This window comes from Taudactylus pleione, unplaced genomic scaffold (genome assembly GCF_031769625.1).
Source record: "Taudactylus pleione unplaced genomic scaffold, aTauple2 ptg000184l, whole genome shotgun sequence".
Lineage (NCBI taxonomy): Eukaryota > Metazoa > Chordata > Amphibia > Anura > Myobatrachidae > Taudactylus > Taudactylus pleione.
In genome coordinates, this window is record NW_028284586.1 from 7538045 (window position 1) to 7558039 (window position 19995).

A 19995-nucleotide genomic window follows, 5' to 3' on the forward strand; every position below is an offset into this window, starting at 1 on the left:
AAAGCGATGTGAATTATCGGAGTTCGAACGGGGCATGATAGTGGGTGCCCGATTAATGGGACATTCTTTTTCCAAAGTTGTTTGGACATTTAACATTCCTCGATCTACAATGTCCACGTGTGCTCCTCATGGAAGGCATTACCACCCATCGTGGACAGCGCAGTGGGCGACCATGGGTACTTAGTGATTGTGCACAGCGGCATCTGGCCAGAATTGTTCATGTTAACAGAGAAGCGACACTGATGCAAATTCCAGCCACATTCAATGCGGGAGGTAACCAGATGCATATCCAGCAGGTCAGTGCAGCGTTCTTCAGCTTCCATGGGATATAGGAGCAGAAGATTCCCCAGAGTGCCCCTTTTAACACTACGACACCGGACACAGTGCCTCATCTGGGCTTGTGACGTCACTAATTGGACCCTGGAGGACTGGAAATGTGATGTTGTCCGATGAGCCACGGTTCCAGTTGCTTCAGGCTGATGGTAGGGTTCGGGTGTGGCGCTGACACCATGAGACCATGGACCGCAGTTTTCAACAAGGCACCATGCGGGCTGGTCAGAACCGGATTAAGTCTTGTGGGGGCCCCGGGGCAACTAAGTTGTGTGGGCCTTCTCAAATAAATTGTCCCATTACCTTGTCTCCCTCCAATATGACCACAGTGCCCCCATGGTGGACCCCCTCACAGACCCCTTCTGTTTCTTCGGCACAGTGCTTCTCCCACCCCAGTACCTCTCCAGCGTCCATCCCCCACACTTACCATTTTTGTTTTCTGGCTGCTCCATGCAGCACAGTTCCTCAGCTGCCTGCTCTCTTACAACAGGTGCAGAGCTGCATGATGTCACACATGCTGCATCGATTAAACAGAAAAAACTTTATTGCACCGGCCACCGCCGGTTCAATAAAGTTACTGAGCGATGTGGTTCCCCCCGACTGTCCCCTTACAGGTATCTGCCTGCACCCTGCTGATCATGCAGCAGCGCAGGCAGCAGTCCACCTGTGCCCCTGGCTTCCCTGTCGATAGGTATGTTTGAGGGAACCCCAGGGTGACCGCCCCGAAACTCCCCCCCCCCCCCCCTCCTTAATCAGGCCCTGAGGGTGGTGGTGGTTCCATGATGGTTCGTGGTGCATTCACCTTAAATGGGATGGATCCGCTGGTCTGCTTGAGCAGGTCATTGACTAGTAACTGCTGTGTTGCATTCCTTGATGACCATTTGCAGCCCTTCATGGAGGGCGTCCTACAGGATACTACTAGGCACCTATCCCATGACTTTTGGTACTTCAGTGTATATGGCAGCATTCAAAATCCAGAGTTTAAAAAAAATTTAAGAAAATTCTACTTTTTATGGGGGGTTTGTGGACTTTTTACACTGTTTGATACATCTTCCCCTGTGCCTCAGTCTATCTCAGTCTCTTGCATGTGTGTGTAATATAAATATATACTGTAAGTGTGTGTGTATTTAATTTTCTTTTTACTATTACCAAATATTGTGTTTTTACAGTGCTGGGAATCACGAGTGGGACAAGAAATGTACAAGCTTATGATATTTGACTTTATAATAATTGTGGCAATAACAATTTTTATTGAATTCCCAAGGAAGTAAGTTTACTGTATTATTTGGGTGGGAACAGTATTGGATTTATGTGACAAGGGGCATATGCCGATCTGAAAAGAAACATTGATGTTAGGCCAGTGGTTCTCAACTCCAGCCCTCAGATACCACCAACAGGTCATGTTTTGTGGATTTCTTTAATCATACACAAGTGAGTTTATCTATTTTGCTGGATCAGTAAATATCCCACGTGCCTCTCACAGACAGAACTCCTCAAAACATCATTGTTGGGAAAACTTGTGGGTTGAGAACCGCTGTGTTAGGCAATGGAATGAGCTACCTAATAAAGAAACATATTGGTCAGATCAGAAAGTGAAATAGTATGTCTGCCTCTATTGTGGCTATACAGAAACTAATGTATTTCTGTTTGGATAATGCAATAGATTTGCAAAACCTGTTTAGGTAATGAACAAGCTACGAGTTATAAAAAGATGATTACATTCTAAAACCAGCTAAATAGGGCTGCATTGCGCCCTATGCCGGCCCCACCCCCTAACCAGTGACATCACACCTAGGGGGAATGGCCACCCTCTCTGGGAAGCAGAGAACTGCCCAGAGCGTCCCAAGTACGCTCTGGGCAACTCTGCAGGGTGCTTGCCCAGAGCTTCCTGGGCAACTCTGCACTAACGCTACCGGGTGCCATTCCAGGCACCCTGCAAGCCACGTGCAGGTGCTGTGGGGCAGCGATGGTACCGCCCTTAGGGCCCTGCGCTCTGTGAGGAAGCACAGGTCGCACATCGCTAGTTACGACCTTGATTGCAACTGCACTTTACTAATTAAAAACGACATTGTTTTCACCTTCATGCTAGAGTACACTGTATGAGGATCAGTCTCCCATCAGTTATACATTGCAGCTTAGTTATATACATAATGTTACTAGTTATTAAGCTGGTGACTACGCAGATAAACACTCAGAGGTTGTAGTCCCATTTATAAACTTACTGTAAAGAATGTCCCACATTTATTCAGAGAATTTTTGGATTTATGTTATAACTTATAACCATCCCTCGGATTCGTTTTGGGGACACTACTACAGTGGGGGTATGAAAGCTCTTCAGGAGCAGAGCACTTGGCACTTAACTGCACAGTTTCAGAAGCTCCTCCCCTCAATTTCCCCTGTTAATGGACTTTCAGTTAATAATGAATAAAGCCGCTTAGGATGGGGTAAATTAATCAACCAATGGAGTATAACTTACTCGTAGAAAATATAAACATTAGAAACAGAACATAAAGAGGATGGAACCGCAGTGACCGCCAAAAGAAATCAGGGAAATGGATTTACTATAAATACAAAAGTCCTCTCTCTTTTCTTGCTTCTCCTACTTTTGAGTCATTCTAAAGCATGCCCTAGGGCAGGGGTGGGGAACCTTTTTTCTGCCGAGGGCCATTTTGATATATATAACATTATTTGCGGGCCCGGTGCAGGCCATGCCCCCTCTGCATGATGTCACACGGGGGTAGTGCCACAATTGCCAGTGATTACAGCAATGCCCGGAGCATCAAGGGCAGCGGTGTGACCATCTGAAGTGTCCTAAAGACGCTCCAGGTGGCACTGCTGCATAGATTCTGGCTGCAGTGTGCCATTTTAAGCACCCTTCTAGACAGATAAGGCTAGCAGAAAAAGGCTCAGAGGGCCAGAACAAATGATTCTGAGGGCCTTATACAGTCCCCTGGCAGGATGTTCCCCATCCCTGCCCTAGGGGAATATATGTTTAGACTTAATGTATACAAAACCTTCCTAGCTTCTTTGTAGGCAAAAATATTGAAGCAGTAACATTTTTGAAAATATGGACTGAGGAAAAGTTGGCTGTCCAACATGGTTGCTCAACTGTGGGCCCATGCCAGACAGCCCAAGAAGTTCTCAGCGATCTGGTAGAGTGAGCCTTATTATTCTCAGGAACTGGCTTCCCTGTGTTCATATAAGCCTGTTGAATCGGCTCAAAACCATCTAGCAATGTTTTGCTTTTATGCTGACCAACATCTCTTCATAAAGAAGATCATCTGTCTTTTGCAAGCATGAATTCTATCTAGAAAGATCTTCAAAGTTCTGACCACATCTAACACTGAAGAGCTCATCACTTTCCGAAGATCCATTTTGCCATAGAGAGAACATTTTTATGATACAAGTGGAAATTGGACACCATCTTGTGTGGGAAAAAAAAGAAATGGTGATCTGTGAGACAGAGACCCAATTCAGAAACTCCTCTCGCTGAAGAGAAAGCCAGAAGGAATACCGTGTTCCATGTAAAGAATTTATGCTCGAAAGAGGAGGTTGCAAGTCCAAGATGACCAAATTTGAGTCCCAATCAGAGAGATATAAGGTTGAACGTGAAGGACTCCCTGTAAGAATGTCTGGACATCCAAAATAAAGTGCAGAGATTCGGACATTAAGACAACTCTTTCTCAAACCAATATTAATACCATTCTGTAAAAATGACAAGAGATGCTCCAAATTAAAAGCAGAACGGAAAGCTTTCTTTTCACATCAGGAAATATGGTTTACACAACCTTTAGTACTTTTTTGTAGATACCGACTTCCTGGATTTAAGTATGGTCTGAATGACTGTCTCAGATAGACTTCTTTCTCTACAGATCATGGCCTCAATAGCAATGTTGTTAAAGGCAGCCAAGTAAATCTGTTGTATAAATGGATCATTCTTTAGAGGCGTTCTTCTGTACTGGGGATAGCAGAGATATCGTGAGAACAGGTATATCAACCAATAATTTCAATGGACCTCTATAGCATCCCCCAGGAATGCTTTAGGATCCCTGGTTCTTGAGCAAAATAGATCCATCTTGTGGTTTAGCCAAGAGACAATTCTATCACAATCTGGCTGATCCCACCTTTCCACAAACTGAAGGAAATGTTCTGGATGCAGAGACCATTGCTCTGAAAGAATGCCTTGCCTGCTTCACCCCCAGGAAAAGCACTGCAGAAATTGGTGGAAAATACCTTTCAACTCATTGCAGAGTCTTGGATGATTTTTCATTGCTCCTCTAGCCCTTTGATGATATGTTCACCATAGCTGTGACATTGTCTCACTGAATTCAGATTCCCTTGCCTTTCAGGAAAAACTGTGGCCTTATCAGAGTGTTTGCTACTGCTCTGAGTTCAAGCTGTAAGTTTGTAACTTGTTACTATGGTGCAGTACCAGATGGTGAAGGGATGGCCCTTGTTGAGGTTGTCCTTCCTCAGCCACTATAGGAAAGAGTATAGTGTCTGAGGTGATAGCTTGATGAATGAATTAGCTATGTGTATATTGGACATAGACCTCTTTGATGGATCTCATTCTGCAAAGTCCTTGAATGAAATTGTACTTTGAAAGTAAACACCATTAATTCTTCCTCCATAAGGGACACAGGCTTTTTGCTGGGTATAGGTTGGTGAGTAGGAGTCTGGGCACCAAATAGTTAAAACTCTTTACCAATGAGCCCCTGCTCCCTCACCCCTATGACCCGCTGGGGGCTTTAAGTTTGGTGCCGAGCTGGAGGCGCCATGTTGTGGGAGCTGCTGTTTAGTGGTCCCTGTAACTTTATTTCAGTTTACTTTACTTTTTTTTTTTAACTAGAGCAGGCAGTGCAGGGTGTCCTATAGGATATAGTCACTGCCGCTCCAACAACCCCTGGACTGGTGGCGGCTGCACCGGCGACTAGGTCGGTTACCTTTGCCGCGGGACTCCGGGTGCAGACATGTACACCACCGCCCGTAGCCCACAGTCAGATGTTGATGGTGGAGGGTAAGCACGGCTCCCTGCTTGCAGAGAACCGCATGTTCGTGGCTTAACGCCGCCACTGTGGAGACTACCTGCGTTACTGTTAGTGTGGGTTCTGGACGTCTCCATTCCACACACTAGACCACCAGGGCACCGGGTAACAGGACGCCGCTGGCAGCGGTGAGGGCCATGTCCCTGGGGTCCATACCAGAGGGGGGAGTCAGGCTTCCTGTTGACCCCTCCCCCCGCACCTGGGTAAACTCGCTCACAGCAGCCAGCCTGTCCCAGTGTGTTTACTCTCCCACTCTCTGTCCCCTACTATTGAGAAATGCTGGGCAGCCATTTACACAATGCATGCCTCAGCACATCTCTGGAGAGTAGTTGGGCTCCTGTCTCCATGTATATCTCACTATAGTTAGTCTGGTATACATTTAACTCCTTCCTGCTCTATTAAGGCTGGTTTGTTGAGCACTATTATTGCCCATTGGTCTGTGCCTTGAAATGTGTGCAGTTTTATTATGTCCTGGTGGGGGATGTGAATGTGTATATATGTGCATATATTGTATGATGTAGATATGTTTATAATTAACTAAATAAACCATTAGTGAAACAAGATGGCACTGTACTATAGGTAACAGTGATGGGGCCGTTAATGTCTCAGTCATTGAGAACTTTGTTAGCATCGGTATGACCTGAGTCTTTTCTTTATAGCTCCACTTATTTCTCTATTTGTGGCGCTTCTCATTCACAGTACAATCCCGTAATCTACACATCACTGTTTTTATATCTTTTGTGTGGGGGATACACTTGGACTGCATTTGGCCTCCAAGGTTGAGGCACCTGGGGAGGTTGGTGCTTCTGTGTTACGTAGCTGTTGAACCTTTTTCTAGAGGCCTCTGTGTACTTTCTCCGCAGGCCTGAGTTTGGACATTCCGTTGGTCTCAGGGTTCGAAGCACAATGGCATAGAATACAATCTTGGTGCCAGGTGTTTCATAGCAGCGCTGCATGAAGGTTCCTCCGACCAGGGCAGTCAAGGAAGCTAGCAGAGGCGTCTAATTACAGGTAATGTGCATGTTAACTAACCAATTTGCAGCCGACCCAGTTAGAGCCTTCTGTGGTCTGGTGGGCTAATGCGCAGGTCTCCATTCTACAGGGTTTCACACCTTCCATACAGCCAGGTAAGTGCAACACTCCTTCACTTACTCAGCACGGGAGTGGCACATGTTAACCAGCGAGGACATAACTCAGCACAGGCCTTCCAAGCCAGACAGTTCTAGGCCTGACCAATTGTGAGTCTGCGCCTTGGCTCCATTTCTTTAAAAGGTTGAGGCCCTTGTACGGATATTTCTGTAATTCTAAATAGAGCAGGCCCCTGGTCCTTTCGGTTCTAGTGCACATCCCTTGCATTCGTGCAGGGCTAGCGGCTGCTGGGCAGATGTCCTATAGGATGGTCTCAGTTCTAGGGCAATGTTTTGTCTGTGGGACAGACAGGCTACTACCTAGTTCTGATAGGAGTATTAACCTCTTAGATTCTGACTTCTGCTGTTGTGGTCAGGGAGTCCTCTGGCTGCATTCCTGGCACATTGTCCTGGGCTCTAGGAGCCTAGAGGCTCCTCTGTTTTTAGAGAGAGTTCTTGTGGTCCACAGTTGGACTGGACAGTCTCCAGGTCGTGCCCAAATACTTTAACTGTCTGCACCAGACCCTCTAACTTCTAGATTAGGAAGTTCCTTCTCTTTGGGCCCTCTTATGGGACAGGTGCCTGGCCCGTTGCCACAGTTTGGGGTGGAGTCCACCTGGGCAACCCCAGCATGGGTGGATGGTTTCTGGTGTTTTTTCATAGTGTACAGACCACAAATAATGCCTAACAACCTAGCTGACTAGTCGCTCTGGGGTAGCGTTCCTGTCTTTGGACCTGCACAGCCCATGTTTGAGTCCCATATATGTTAGCAGGTTTCCCAAATTCTCAGAGGAGCAGCTAAAGCTCTGGGAGACTTTATTTGCTCCCCTTTGGCCTCCAGAATCATTGTCCTGGTCCCCTGTCTCTGAAGGGGAACTCTTTCGTGTCACAGTGGGCCTTCTCTAGGCTCACGAATGCGTTACCGATAATAATAATTTAAAAAAAAAAGAGAAATAAAAATACTCAGCGGGTGTCCTTCCTGCAGACAATGTGCAGGACTTACAGGACGAAATTCGCTTTTTTCTGTGTCTCCGCCGAATGTTGGTACACGCTTGCATGCAGATCCCAGGCTCTCTGGTCTCCACGTTAGACATGGGGAAGTATGCCCAGTTTCATTCCTGGCTTCTCCAGTTGAAATTTCTGGCCCGGTGGAACAGGTCCCATCTGCAGCTTAGGTCACGATCGATCGTCCTCTTTCAGTAGGCACATCACTCTTTCTGGTGGCTCCAGGGGTCTCACCTGGTTAGGGGACACCTCTCCTGGATTCAGGACTGGGGCTTCCTCACCAACATTGCAAGTCTTCAGGAGTGAGGGGCGGTGTCCTGTCATCAGACTTTTCAGGGTCAGTGGTCGGCTCAGGAAGAGCCAGCTACTGATCAACATTCTGGAGCTTCGAGCGGTCTATAAAGCTCTCTGTATAGCTCTATCTAGCTCTGCCTCTCCTCCAACATTATCCAGTCCAGGAACAGTCTGACAATGTGGCGGCTATTGCCTACATAATCCATTAGGGGGGCACTCACAGTCATGGTGCCAGGTAGGAGGTCAGTCGCATTCTCCTTTGGGCGGAACGGCATCTTCCGTCAATGTGGAGGTAGTCTACATCCCCGAAGTGCAGAATTGGGAAGCAGTCTTCCTAGGTCACCAGGATGTTCTTTTGGGTGAATGGTCTCTGTTTCCAGATGTCTCTCAACTCCTGGTTCTTCACTGGGGCTTGCCGGACATTGATGTGATAGCGTCTCGGTGCAATCTCCGGCTACTGAGGTTCTGCTCATGCACCAGGTTTTTCTGGTGGACACTTGGCGGCTCGGTGGGCCTTCCTTCTCTTGTAAGATCTTCACTCCAGTCTCCTTGGTTCTGCGGGTCTTCCACAGGTTGAATTTGGAGGGCAGCACAGAGACCCTAGGGACTCCCAATTGGCTGCAAAGGGCGTGGTATGCGGATCTTCAGGATCTCTCCATCAACGCTCCTCTGTGTCTTCCACTGCGACCGGATCTTCTATCTCAGGGCCCTTGCGTCTATCTGGTTCTGGCCGTCTCTCTTTGACGGGGTGGTTTTTGAGTCATTCATCCTGAGAGCTATGGGGTTCTCCAGCTCGGTCATTAATACTAAGCTCATTGCCCCCAAACCCTCTATGGCTACATTTTACCATCGGGTTTGGAGGATTTACTCTGGTATTCAGCTGGGAGCTGTCATCCCAAGTCGTTTCGACTTTCCCTATCTTTCCTGCAGGTTGGACTGGATTTGGTCCTCCACCTTTCCTCTCTAAAGATACATGTTTCAACCCTATCTGTGTTATTCCAGGGACAGTTTGCACTGTTGCCTGATGTTCGGACTTTCCTACAGGGTGTCCTCCGGGTACAGCCTCCCATTTCTTCAGCTTCTGGTTCCTTGGAATTTATCTGTGAGCTTTCTTTGAGCTCTTCAGTCTTCGCCCTTTGAGCCTCTGGACAGTGGATATTCATTAACTTACCTGAAGACTCTCTTCTTCTTGCCAGGGCGTTGCCTAGGGGGTATCGAATTTCAGCGTGTTCTGTCGCTCTCCATTTTTGTTCTTCCTCCAGGACAGGGCTGTACTTTGAACATGATTAACCTACCTTCCTAAAGTTGTTTCCAGGTTCCACATCAGTTAAGAGATCATGGTCCCTTCTTTCCATGTTACGGATTTTACATCGGAGGAAGCCTCCGGATTTAGGTGGTTTGGACTAGAGAGCTTCATAGGACAGATGCTTTCTTGTCCTGTTTAACAGCCAGCCATTCCCGTTTGTGAAAGTCAAACAGTCTTTGACCAGATGGCTCCGTTGGACTATCCTCCAGACTTATGCAACGTTAGACCTTCTGATCCCGACCGTTGTGACGGCTCATTCTACCCGTTTGGTGGGAACTTCTTGAGCAGTTCAACATGGCGCCTCTGCGAAGCATCTTTGTAAAACCACCAAGTGGTCCTCTGCCCATACCTTTGTGAAGTTCTATTTCTTTGATACCTTCGCCTTCCCTGTTGTGACTTTTGGAGCGAACAATTCTCAGCACAGCTCAGGAGTGTCCCCTGCCTTAGGAGATTAGCTATGGGATGTCCCACCATAAAGCCTGTGTCCCCTATGGAGGAAGAAGAAAAGGATATTTATGTGCTTACTGTACCTGTTAAATCCTTTTCTTCGATTCCATAGGGGACACAGGGCGCCCACCCTGACACACATGGCTTGCAGGGCGTTGCTCTGTTTCAGGTTCTCCTGTCCACATCTGCTGTGTGTTTGGACCTGTATGTGAGCTGGTCTTCCTTCTCTTTCTTCCTGCTAACTTAACTGAGTGGCCTGTGGCAAGGGGGCGGGTCATAGGGGTGAGGGAGCAGGGGTTCATGGGTAAAGAGTTTTAACTATTTGGTGCCCAGACTCCTACTCACCAACCTATACCCAGTGTAAAGCATGGAATTGAAGAAAAGGATTTAACAGGTAAGCACATAACTCCCCCTTTTCCCCATGAGTTTCATGCAGAGGAAAAGTAAACCCTCTTGAGAATCCATGGATAACTGACTGACTTTTAGATCACTGATTGTTTCCTTTGACAAAAAAAAAAAATCCTTTCTGAAGCCTGGTGTCGAAGAGGAGCTATCTCTACGGAGCTCTTTCAGTATTCACTCCACTACCAGCAAATACAGACATACTGTGTTCCATAATTAGCCAGTCCCTCCATGCCATTTTGGTAAAACTGATGTCCTTCCCAGATTGGAAGATATGTAACTTTTAAAGCCTCTACACAGTAGACTATATTTTGAACGATTTGGCAGACTCTGACTCATTCAAATGACAAATTGTTCAAATCGTCAAGTGTGTACGCACTATGCACGCTCCCGCGGCGTCTTTTGTCGCATTTTCAGATCTTCTCTACATGCAGGAAGATCTGTCAATCTCGTTAATGATTCCCCTCAGATCATGTAGGTACACAACTCTACCGAACGACCAGGCGATATGGTTGCATTATATAGTTAACGATGCAAGATATATCATTTGGTATATTTCACAGTGTGTATGCACTAGATCGTTTGTCCGGGAGTTCAAGGCAAATCGTTGACAACATCTCATCATTTTCAAGTCGTCTACTTGACGACTTGTTCTAAGCCATTTTTGACTGATCTTAAAGGTATCTTGAACTTGTCCACCCAGAGGCGAGTGTTTTAAGGATTTCAGATTCAAGATTAAATAAAAACGGGTTGAATAAACATTTTGCTCTTCCGACTCTAGCATAATCTCTTCTGATAAAAGAAGGGTATTAATCATCTCCAGAAGAGCCTATCTATGTCTTTTCTATTAGGAGAACTGTGGAATAGAACAGACTGGGTGGACACCACTGGAGGTCCAGAATGTTACTTCTCTTTAAGTGTCCGAAGAGGAAGACTGACACTGGTTTCAGGAAAGCTGGTCACAGGCTTCCAACACATAACACAGCTGTGTGGGCAAAAACCCTGTCATGCAGCCTGTTATTTGGATATGTGGCTGTTCTGCGTTATGTCCACCTAACGGGGCTATAGATTGTCCCTTAGAATTTGAACCCTGTGATTTAGCTGAAAACTTAAAGGAAGGAAAACTTGGAACTATTAAACTGGGTACACACTAGAGCGATATGTACCTGGACGATATGGTGGCTGACAATTCATATCCACGGAACTTAAATTGCTACCAGTACCAGGCTTTGATTAAGCTTTGCCCCTAATCTCATACAACTGATGTAAAGAAGGGAACAAAATGTTTCTTTTGAATAAGGAACTATTCGGAACTGCAGGCTCTTCTAGATTGTGTGTGTGTGTAAAGTGCATGATGCACTGCAATTGCCATGTCATTGACGCCCTGTCTTCTAATGGATTCTTCCTCTAACCTCATAAATTGAGCAATATAATGGAGTTTAGGCTAGAGGGCTGACTAGAAATATGTAACTGATAGACATATCTTACGCTTGTATCTAAATCTTTTCATTTAACCACATAAAGTTGGGTACATACTTAAAAGACATTGCAACCGACTGGCTGTCGTGTTGACCGAGTGGCTGATTAGGTAGGCTAACCACACTTGCCAATTGGCCACTCTATATGTTGGGCCAGACATCACAACTGGGCAGGCATTTAAATTTGCCCACCCTGTTGTGATGGCAGTGTCGGTGGTGCCTGCAGCCACTGTATGGGTGGGCGGCAGGTTGCCCGTACTCACATGCAGATGCACTGATATATTTTCATGATATATCGCCATTGGCTGTGCTGCAGAGCCGACCTGATGGTCTGAACGGGATGTAGTCTGCATCCCGGCGTGCAGGATGCCGACGGTCTGAATATCTGCGCCACCAGTATCCCGACACCGGCATCCAGAAGGTAAGTATCAGGGTGTTAGGGGGAGATTAGGGTTAGGTATTAGGGGGGAGGGTTAGGCACCGGGGCGGGGGAGTGTTAGGATTACGGTGCGGGTAGGTTAGGTTTAGGCACTAGGGGGGTGGTTAGGTTTAGGCACAGGGGAGGGAGTGTTAGGATTAGGGTGCGGGGAGGGGGGTGGTTAGGTTTAGGCACTATGGGGGGGAGTGTTAGGTTTAGGGTGCAGGGAGGGGAGGTTCGGGTTAGGGGGTTAGAAAAATACCGCTGTTCTCGATGGGTGTCGGGATTCTGGCTGTCTGTCTGTATTCTGACCAGTGGCATCCCGACAGATGGGATTTCATACCCAACCCGTCTGAACAACGTCGTTTGCAGACATATAGGGTGTGCACACCCACCAATCCGCTACCGATATCATTTGTCGTTTGATCGAACAAAATATCTAGTAGTGTGTACCCAGCATTAGTTGCATATGTGATCCTCATAGATTTGTGGTATCCACCGTGATTCAACAATACATGTTGTGATTCTGTCAAAATGCTTGATTCTACCCAAAAAGGTGGAAACATTGATATTTAGAAAATATGGACAGATGGATTAATATGGCAGAACTTGTCTAAAGACTAATCAAAGCCATCAAATGGTTCTTGTGTAACAGATTTTGCAAATAACCAGTGTTCTCTGTCCTTTAGGTTGTTGGTCACCTATTGTTTATGGAAACCAATTCAGTGGTGGGGCCAGCAGGAGTTTGAGATCCCTCAGAATGTATTGGAGATTGTGTATGGACAGACAATCTGCTGGATTGGAACCTTTTATTCTCCACTTCTTCCAGCCATAGCAGCTTTAAAGTACTTCATTATATTTTATATTAAAAAGGTAAAGCTTTAAATATACGAGTAGCTTATTTCTATCCCGGTGAAGAATTTTCTATAGTGCACCCATTAATAAATGTGTATTTATTTATTCAGATCACTCTAATGGAAAACTGTAGACCGGCTACTAGGCCTTTTCGTGCCTCTAGCTCCAATTTCTTCTTCCAAGTGATACTACTGATTGGCCTCGTCCTTGCTTGCGTCCCTGTGGGAATTGGAATTGCCCAGTAAGTAAGGTTCTCCCTTTAGACCGGTCTCTGTACACATCTATGTTATCAGCAGAATAACAATGTAATATTCAATCTGCAGAATACCTGCATCTAAAGCATGTGGTCCATTCCTGAACTATAACACGTCCTGGCAAATCATTCCAAGCACTGTGGACCAGTTTCCAGAAGGCCTAAAGAAGACCATTTATGTAATTGCATCAGAATCCTTTGCTGTTCCATTTTTTCTGCTGTCATGGTAAGTTTTCAAAAATGTTTTAGAATGTGACTCTAGTAATTAATACAAATGAAAGCTATAATAATGTGCATGCTTATTCAGCCTGAAATATGTTTTTTGGCCTGATGGCATGAAATAATATAAAATGTTTATATCTTTCCTCCTGAAGTCTAAAAAGCAACTGTGTGTTTGTATTGGGGGAACAGGAGGACAGCCCTGCCTTTACTGCCACAATCCCCTGCAATTTGCGTCCTCACGGCTAAGCCCACTTCACTTGGACAGTGGTCGGAATTCAGTGGACTACTCTCTCCTGTAGGTTTTGCTAGGTCTTGCCTACAGACTAATCCGGGCCTCTTGCACTGCAGAATACAGTTGGCATGGACTGTGACCTGGCTTTCTAGAACTTTGTATTTGTCATATCCTGGTCTTCTCATTGATGCATTACAAAGGAAATGGCACCAGGCGTTTCCAGCCCTCCTTAAGTACTGTCACTTTGCTGTTTAAAGTCCATACAATAGCACAAATAAGAATTCATGGCTCCAAACAATTATTAATAGCTCAAAGGAACTTGTTGGAGCGGAGATACCTGGTTTCTGACTTTTAACCTCACACTTAGCCCCGTTTCTAGATACAAAAAAGTAAATAATAAAACATGAAACTAATGCCGAAAAGCCGTTATTCCAGTATATTGGAAGAGCACACATCCTCCACCTATTACGGATTGGTTTAAGAGGATTTATCTGCATATGGAAGATTCAGATTCAAAATTAATTTCATCTTGGCCTTATTGGCTTGAAGTTAAGGACTTACACAGGTCATTCTTTAAGACAGTTTTAATACCCACTCTTATCCTTACACCATTTATTCCTTTTACTAGTTAGCAGCCCATCAAATTAACAGGACATTGTCACACTCGCGAAAAGTCCCATTTGATTGCTTAAACGAGTCACTTTTTCGGTCATTTCTGCTCCCCAGCTTGGGGGGCTGCGATCAGACATGTCAGTGCCAGCGGCTAGGCTGCGAGTACACTCCAATGTTTCACAGTAAAAACCCGGTAAGGAGGCGTGGTCACAGGTAAAGGGGTGTGGCCATGGTGGACTGCACACTGGTGGCTGGGGGTAGCTGGCTTTGGCTGGTTACTGTTATACTGTTAGTGTGCACTTTGAAGTTCATCTCAATACATCACTTGGGGCCAGCTGGGCGCTGGATGGTTACTGTAGTGTTACATAGCAACGGTAATCAGCCTGCCCCTAGAGATGTATAGAGATGAACTTCAAAGTGCACACTAAGAGTAAATCGCCAACGCTAGCTGCCTCACTACACACAGAGCCTGCAGAGAGCCACGGAGGGATGGGGGGGTAGGGAGCCGCCTGTCAGTGAGCAGCACTGCGGGAGTCGTATCCCTGCAGCGCTGCTAAGGAATCTGGAACCCGGTACAAACCGTTACAGTGCGTTTGCCGGTACAGACCGTAAAAAAATGGTACTATATCGGCTAAAACGGTACAGTTGTATGTTATGCTGTCAGTGGCAGAGGCTGTGCGTGCCCGAACGGAGCAACAATTGAATTGCTCCGTTGGGCGCAATCTAGTGGCCGCTGGTGCGCAACACACTTGAATACCCCCCATAGAGGTCAGGAAGCAACGTTATATATATAATATATATATATATATATATATTTTATAGATGCTCTTCGTGTCTTTTTATTTTAAAATAATTTTTTTTTTTTTTTTAAATTGAAGATGTCTTGTTTAGTTTTTGCTAATTAGTAAGAAATGATTAAATAAAGTATGGATGTTTCCCTGTTTGGCTGGCTTCTAGGAATGATGTTAGCCTCAAAATGTAGCACAAGTCATGAAGAAATTGTCCAGCTAAAAACCTGGTATAAGATAGATAGATAGATAGATATATATATATATATTCTCAACCCTTCATGTCTACTGAAAGATAATTCCAGCAATGGCTCCTTCAGGTCAGTAATTAGGTACAGTAGACACAGTCTCTGAGGTGGAGGATATGATCTCTGATTTGTTGTAACACTGAACTGTCATATGTGGGGTAAAAATGCCAAACATGCCTGGCGAGGATCCTAAATCCTTAACAAGGCTGGACGTAATCCCAATAACTGACAGTTACTTATTTCCCTAATGCTATGTCAGATCGGTCCCATGAAGTGTAAATGGTCAGATAGTATTCTTTCTTATTGCAGCCTGGTTATGTTCTACTTCATCGCATTGGTAGGCGCCCACAAGAGGGTGGTGGAGCAGCTGCAGGAACATCTGGTCATGGTAAGAATATGATATTATGGACACATGCTACTAGTAAAGTGATGGTGTAAAACCATTTATCTGCTGGATTATAATTCTTTATACTGTCCAGGCTAATCATTGTAAAACCTTTTGGGGTGTGTTATACAAACAAAGCCGATATGAACGCTGCTGCATAAATCCAACTACATGGTTTCTTGAAGCAAATTAGGGCTTTCACCAATCCTTATACTTGATCATTCTGTTTAGAATTAAGCTACAGAAAAAAAAGGGATTTTCCCTCCAGCACACTGCAGTAAAAACAAAAATACTTGAATCCTACATGATAATAGAAATTCAGAGGTATTGGTTTACATACATTTGCAAATATATGAATAAGCGCTGGGCCAAACGTCAAGGCTCCTCTATACCAGCGTCCCTAACATTATGGGGTTCACGTCTGAGACGCAGGGAACCCCAAAAGAATCCAGCCAAGGACCATCCCCAGGGCATCACACGAATAATGGAAAAAAGGGTGAAAGTGAAGTGTAAAGTATAGTTGTGTAAAGATAAATCAATAAGTGTTAATGGTAAGGGGTTAAAATGACATAAATAATAGACAAACAAATAGAAAGGTGATAGATATTTTTTATCACCTTTCTATTTGTTTGTCTATTATTTATGTCATTTTAACCCCTTACCATTAACACTTATTGATTTATCTTTACACAACTATACTTTACACTTCACTTTCACCCTTTTTTCCATTATTCGTGTGATGCCCTGGGGATGGTCCTTGGCTGGATTCTTTTGGGGTTCCCTGCGTCTCAGACGTGAACCCCATAATGTTAGGGACGCTGGTATAGAGGAGCCTTGACGTTTGGCCCAGCGCTTATTCATATATTTGCAAATGTATGTAAACCGATACCTCTGAATTTTTATTATCATGTAGGATTCAAGTATTTTTGTTTTTGCTGCAGTGTGCTGGAGGGAAAATCCCTTTTTTTTCTGTAGCTCAGTGTAAACCCCACCCTTTACGAGCACCTGTGCAATGTCATTAAGTTGATGTGAGCGACCACCATACTTTTTGTTTAGAATTAAGTAAGGTTGAATTTTTATGGCACAAATCTTATTTGATTATATTCCATAATTACGACTCATGTAAGTGATGTGTGCAAAGTGCTCTGCGCCAATGCATACATCTGGGCATGAACTAGATCACTTAAATGTCTAATAAAATAGCCCACCCACCAGTTATGGAAAGGGGCATTGACCTGAACATTGCAGGAAATGTTTCTATGTTCGTGGGAATAACCTTGTTTTACTGAACTGGAAAATCAGTATGTTTACTCTTTATCCATTACTGGCTCATTCCATGTCTGTCCTAGCAAGTGACTGTAAATGTACAATGACATTTGGCTAAGATGTGTTCTATGCTTGTTGTTTTCAGGAGAGCAGAGACAAAATGTTCCTCATCAAACAACTGACTGAAGCACACTCCATTTATATCTAACAGGGCATGTACAGTTCTATGTCTACTGAACCAAAGCAAATATGTCACAATGTGAAGTGTTACTTTGTTCTCCCAGCTTAATGTACGTCTATTACACTTGTTGTAGAACGTTGCTCCCCCAAGTTACATGGGGTCACAAGATTTGGCTAGACCAGTGGTTCCCAAACTATTTCGAATCACGGCGCCCCTTAGTATCAGCATTGTTCCCATGGCATCCCTGGGCCAGAAGTTTCTTATTGAGAAATTCAGCAAATAAAATAAATTGTGCTTATACAGTATGTCACCCTTATGGTGCATACACACGGTCAGATTTTTCTTCAGATCTGAACAATAACTATTTAAAAATTCGTTCATATCTGAAGGAAAATCTGACATGCCTGAACGATGCGCGTTCCCGATGGTCAGATAATGATATCTGACATCTGATGTGTTTGCAGTCAGACTTGGACGATTCCATTCATTTAAATGCAGTCAAAAATAGTTCATCTGACAAATCTGACCGTGTGTATGCACCATTAGGTTCAGTTATGTTGGCTGCACTTCTTTTTGTCTGCATATTCTTTGATTAGCAGCATATAGCATTGGTTTTGCCTATCACACTGACTAAAAATCATTTTATTTGGTACTGGACCACCAACCTGAAGCACCCAGTTTGGGAACCACTGGACTAGACTAATGCTGACACTTTTATTCTTAATAATATCTTTATGTTAAACCTCACTGTAACATGTTTTATATGGCCGAGCCCTATGGAGGAATGAGCTTGGAAATCTGTTGGTGGAAGTGCATTAACTATACTATGAGAAAGAAATGTGTTTATTTATTTTAAATTGCAAATGTTTAGTATTAATGTTAGGGATGTGCAGGCTCGGTTCTACTCGGTTCCGTTCGGTTCTTTTTACCGGATCTTATTGGGTTTCAGCTGTCACGAGTTTTGGATAGCCAATAAGATTCGGTAAAAAGAACCGAACGGAACCGAGTAGAACCGAGCCTGCACATCCCTAATTAATGTATTCTTCTGTATTTTGTATGGTGAGCCAATCAATATAAGTATAATGGTGCTCACGCCGGCAAAACGGGGCACCAGGGTAGTTTTTAAGAAAATTTGTCATTGAGGAAGTCTTCTTTGTCAATATATTTTTGTAACTAAACACTATAGATGTTTGTCGTTTTTAAGCACTATACCACTTGTGACGTCCTACTCATAGCTGCCATTACTCGGGAAGAAACCAGCTAGTGAAAAACCCTCTAGTATTTCAGAGTGGGATTAATGCTGCCAGAGCATGGGTTTATCTCACTAAGGGGGATGTATCAAACCTTCCAAAGCGGACAGGCAGAGAAATTGCCCATAGCAGCCATTCGGCTAACATGAAAGCTGATTGGTTGCTATATGAGCAACTACCCCACGTCCTCTTTAGAAGGTTTGATATATCTCCCTTTAAATTGTACTTGTTTTCTTGCAGAATTTTCTTACCGGCTTCCACTATTGTAAATACAGCTAGCAATGTATAAAAGGTTGAGTAAACTTAAAAACCTCCTGTGTGATAGCATGTCGGAAGTATATATTTAACATTTTAAGCAGAGATATAGAACAGATCTATACACCAGTCACATTGTCTGTTTCATTTTGTTTACAGCATCTGATGGCAATGCTACTTTATTCTATTTTGATTTAGGTCAATTTAAGCTACCTAATAGTATGTACCCTATATACTTATATGTAAATTTTTACATATTTGTTCAGAATTTAATAGCACATTATTCAGTATATGTTTAGTGACTTCTGACATAATATAAACACAAACACAAGAGGTCCGATAAAATGAGCCATTACAGCACTTAACAACATGGTTGTATTTGTACAGGATTGTTGGGGAATACTTTGTACCTGTCGTATTCTGATTTTTTTTTTTTTTTTAAAGGGAGAATGTCCATTTTAGCTGTCTGCCAAACGAGTTTTATTTTAACAGTGGTTAAGAAATAAAATCTGTATTTAATGTTTAAGTGGTTGTGTTGTACATGCAGTAGTGTCAAACCAAAATCCAGTCAAGTGTGGAAAAAAAAACAACTTACACATTCTTAAAAAGGTACATGTATAGGTATAGTTCTATATTAAATAGACATTTCATTTGTATTAAATCTGCACTAGAGTATTGTAAAGGGAAGTGGGAGGACCAATCAGAAGACGCTCACGCACACACCCTCAGCCATCTTTTTACATTTGTTAATCAAATAAAATAACTTTGCCAGTTTTAGAGAAACCCTGGGCAAGACTGCTGCATGTAGCAGGTTGGTAGGTGGTGGTGGTGTCGGTGTCACTTAACATGTGCAGTTACCACTCCTAGCCCACATTCAGCCAAAATCTGCTCAGCTCCGCCCATCAGAAGAAAAACTGTCAATATGGCAGCGCTGATTTAACCACACTAATCCATAAATTTACTGTTAAAAGGGAGCGCGATGACCTAACTATTGGCGTATGATGTCACAAAGCAGCACTTGCGCCACAGGGCTGTGTTTTTGGAGCATCTTACCCCTTATTGTATATACACACTGTTACATGGCAGGAAAGAAGAACATTTGGTGTGCAGAAAGCAAAATGAAATAAGAGACACATAAAATAGCCCTGTGGGGTCTTTTCTGCCATCAAATTCTATGTTCAACTACCCACCAGATTATTATTCCATATAACTGAGCTTTCATTCTGTATTAACAATTCATGTTTACTTTGACTGCATCTTCCGCAGAGCAATATCCATAACAGTCTTGGAATTTTCATCTGGAATTTACTGTTTTGCGCCATTGTCCAAGAGTAGTTTTATTGTCTTGGTATTTTCATTTTGGATGGCATAATGTAAAGCTGTCTTCCCAAACTTATCCTTTTGGTCTATGTTCACTTTTCCCACATTAGTATCCAAAAGCACCTGTGTCATAAAAATGCAATAGCTGTGTTACTCAAATAACATATGAATGGGAACACTAAGGGTCAATGACAATATAATGGCAGATTACTGGGTCTTGTAATAAATACCAGACCTCTCCAACGCTCCTCATACCTTTCTTCAACATCGATATCA

The 19995-nt window shown here is 43.9% G+C and overlaps 2 protein-coding genes across 3 annotated transcripts in view; one reads left to right on the forward strand and one right to left on the reverse strand.

Moving 5' to 3' along the window:
* TMC7 (transmembrane channel like 7) overlaps nucleotides 1-17847 on the forward strand; it is an 87491-nt gene extending 69644 nt beyond the window's left edge. The window contains exons 11-16 of the mRNA XM_088476169.1: nucleotides 1500-1597; nucleotides 12542-12725; nucleotides 12818-12948; nucleotides 13031-13186; nucleotides 15372-15450; nucleotides 16859-17847. Coding sequence (XP_088332295.1) covers nucleotides 1500-1597; nucleotides 12542-12725; nucleotides 12818-12948; nucleotides 13031-13186; nucleotides 15372-15450; nucleotides 16859-16921 — 711 coding nt within the window. The 3' untranslated portion in view covers nucleotides 16922-17847. The remainder of the gene's footprint in view (nucleotides 1-1499; nucleotides 1598-12541; nucleotides 12726-12817; nucleotides 12949-13030; nucleotides 13187-15371; nucleotides 15451-16858) is intronic.
* A 746-nt stretch (nucleotides 17848-18593) lies between these two features.
* The window catches only part of LOC148519730 (uncharacterized), a 43129-nt gene continuing 41727 nt past the window's right edge, over nucleotides 18594-19995 (reverse strand). The window contains exon 14 of one of the 2 annotated variants that reach the window (XM_088476170.1): nucleotides 18594-19842. In XM_088476170.1, the coding sequence (XP_088332296.1) occupies nucleotides 19705-19842 (138 nt within the window). In that variant the 3' untranslated portion in view covers nucleotides 18594-19704. The remainder of the gene's footprint in view (nucleotides 19843-19995) is intronic. The other variant, XM_088476171.1, reaches the window with a different exon arrangement.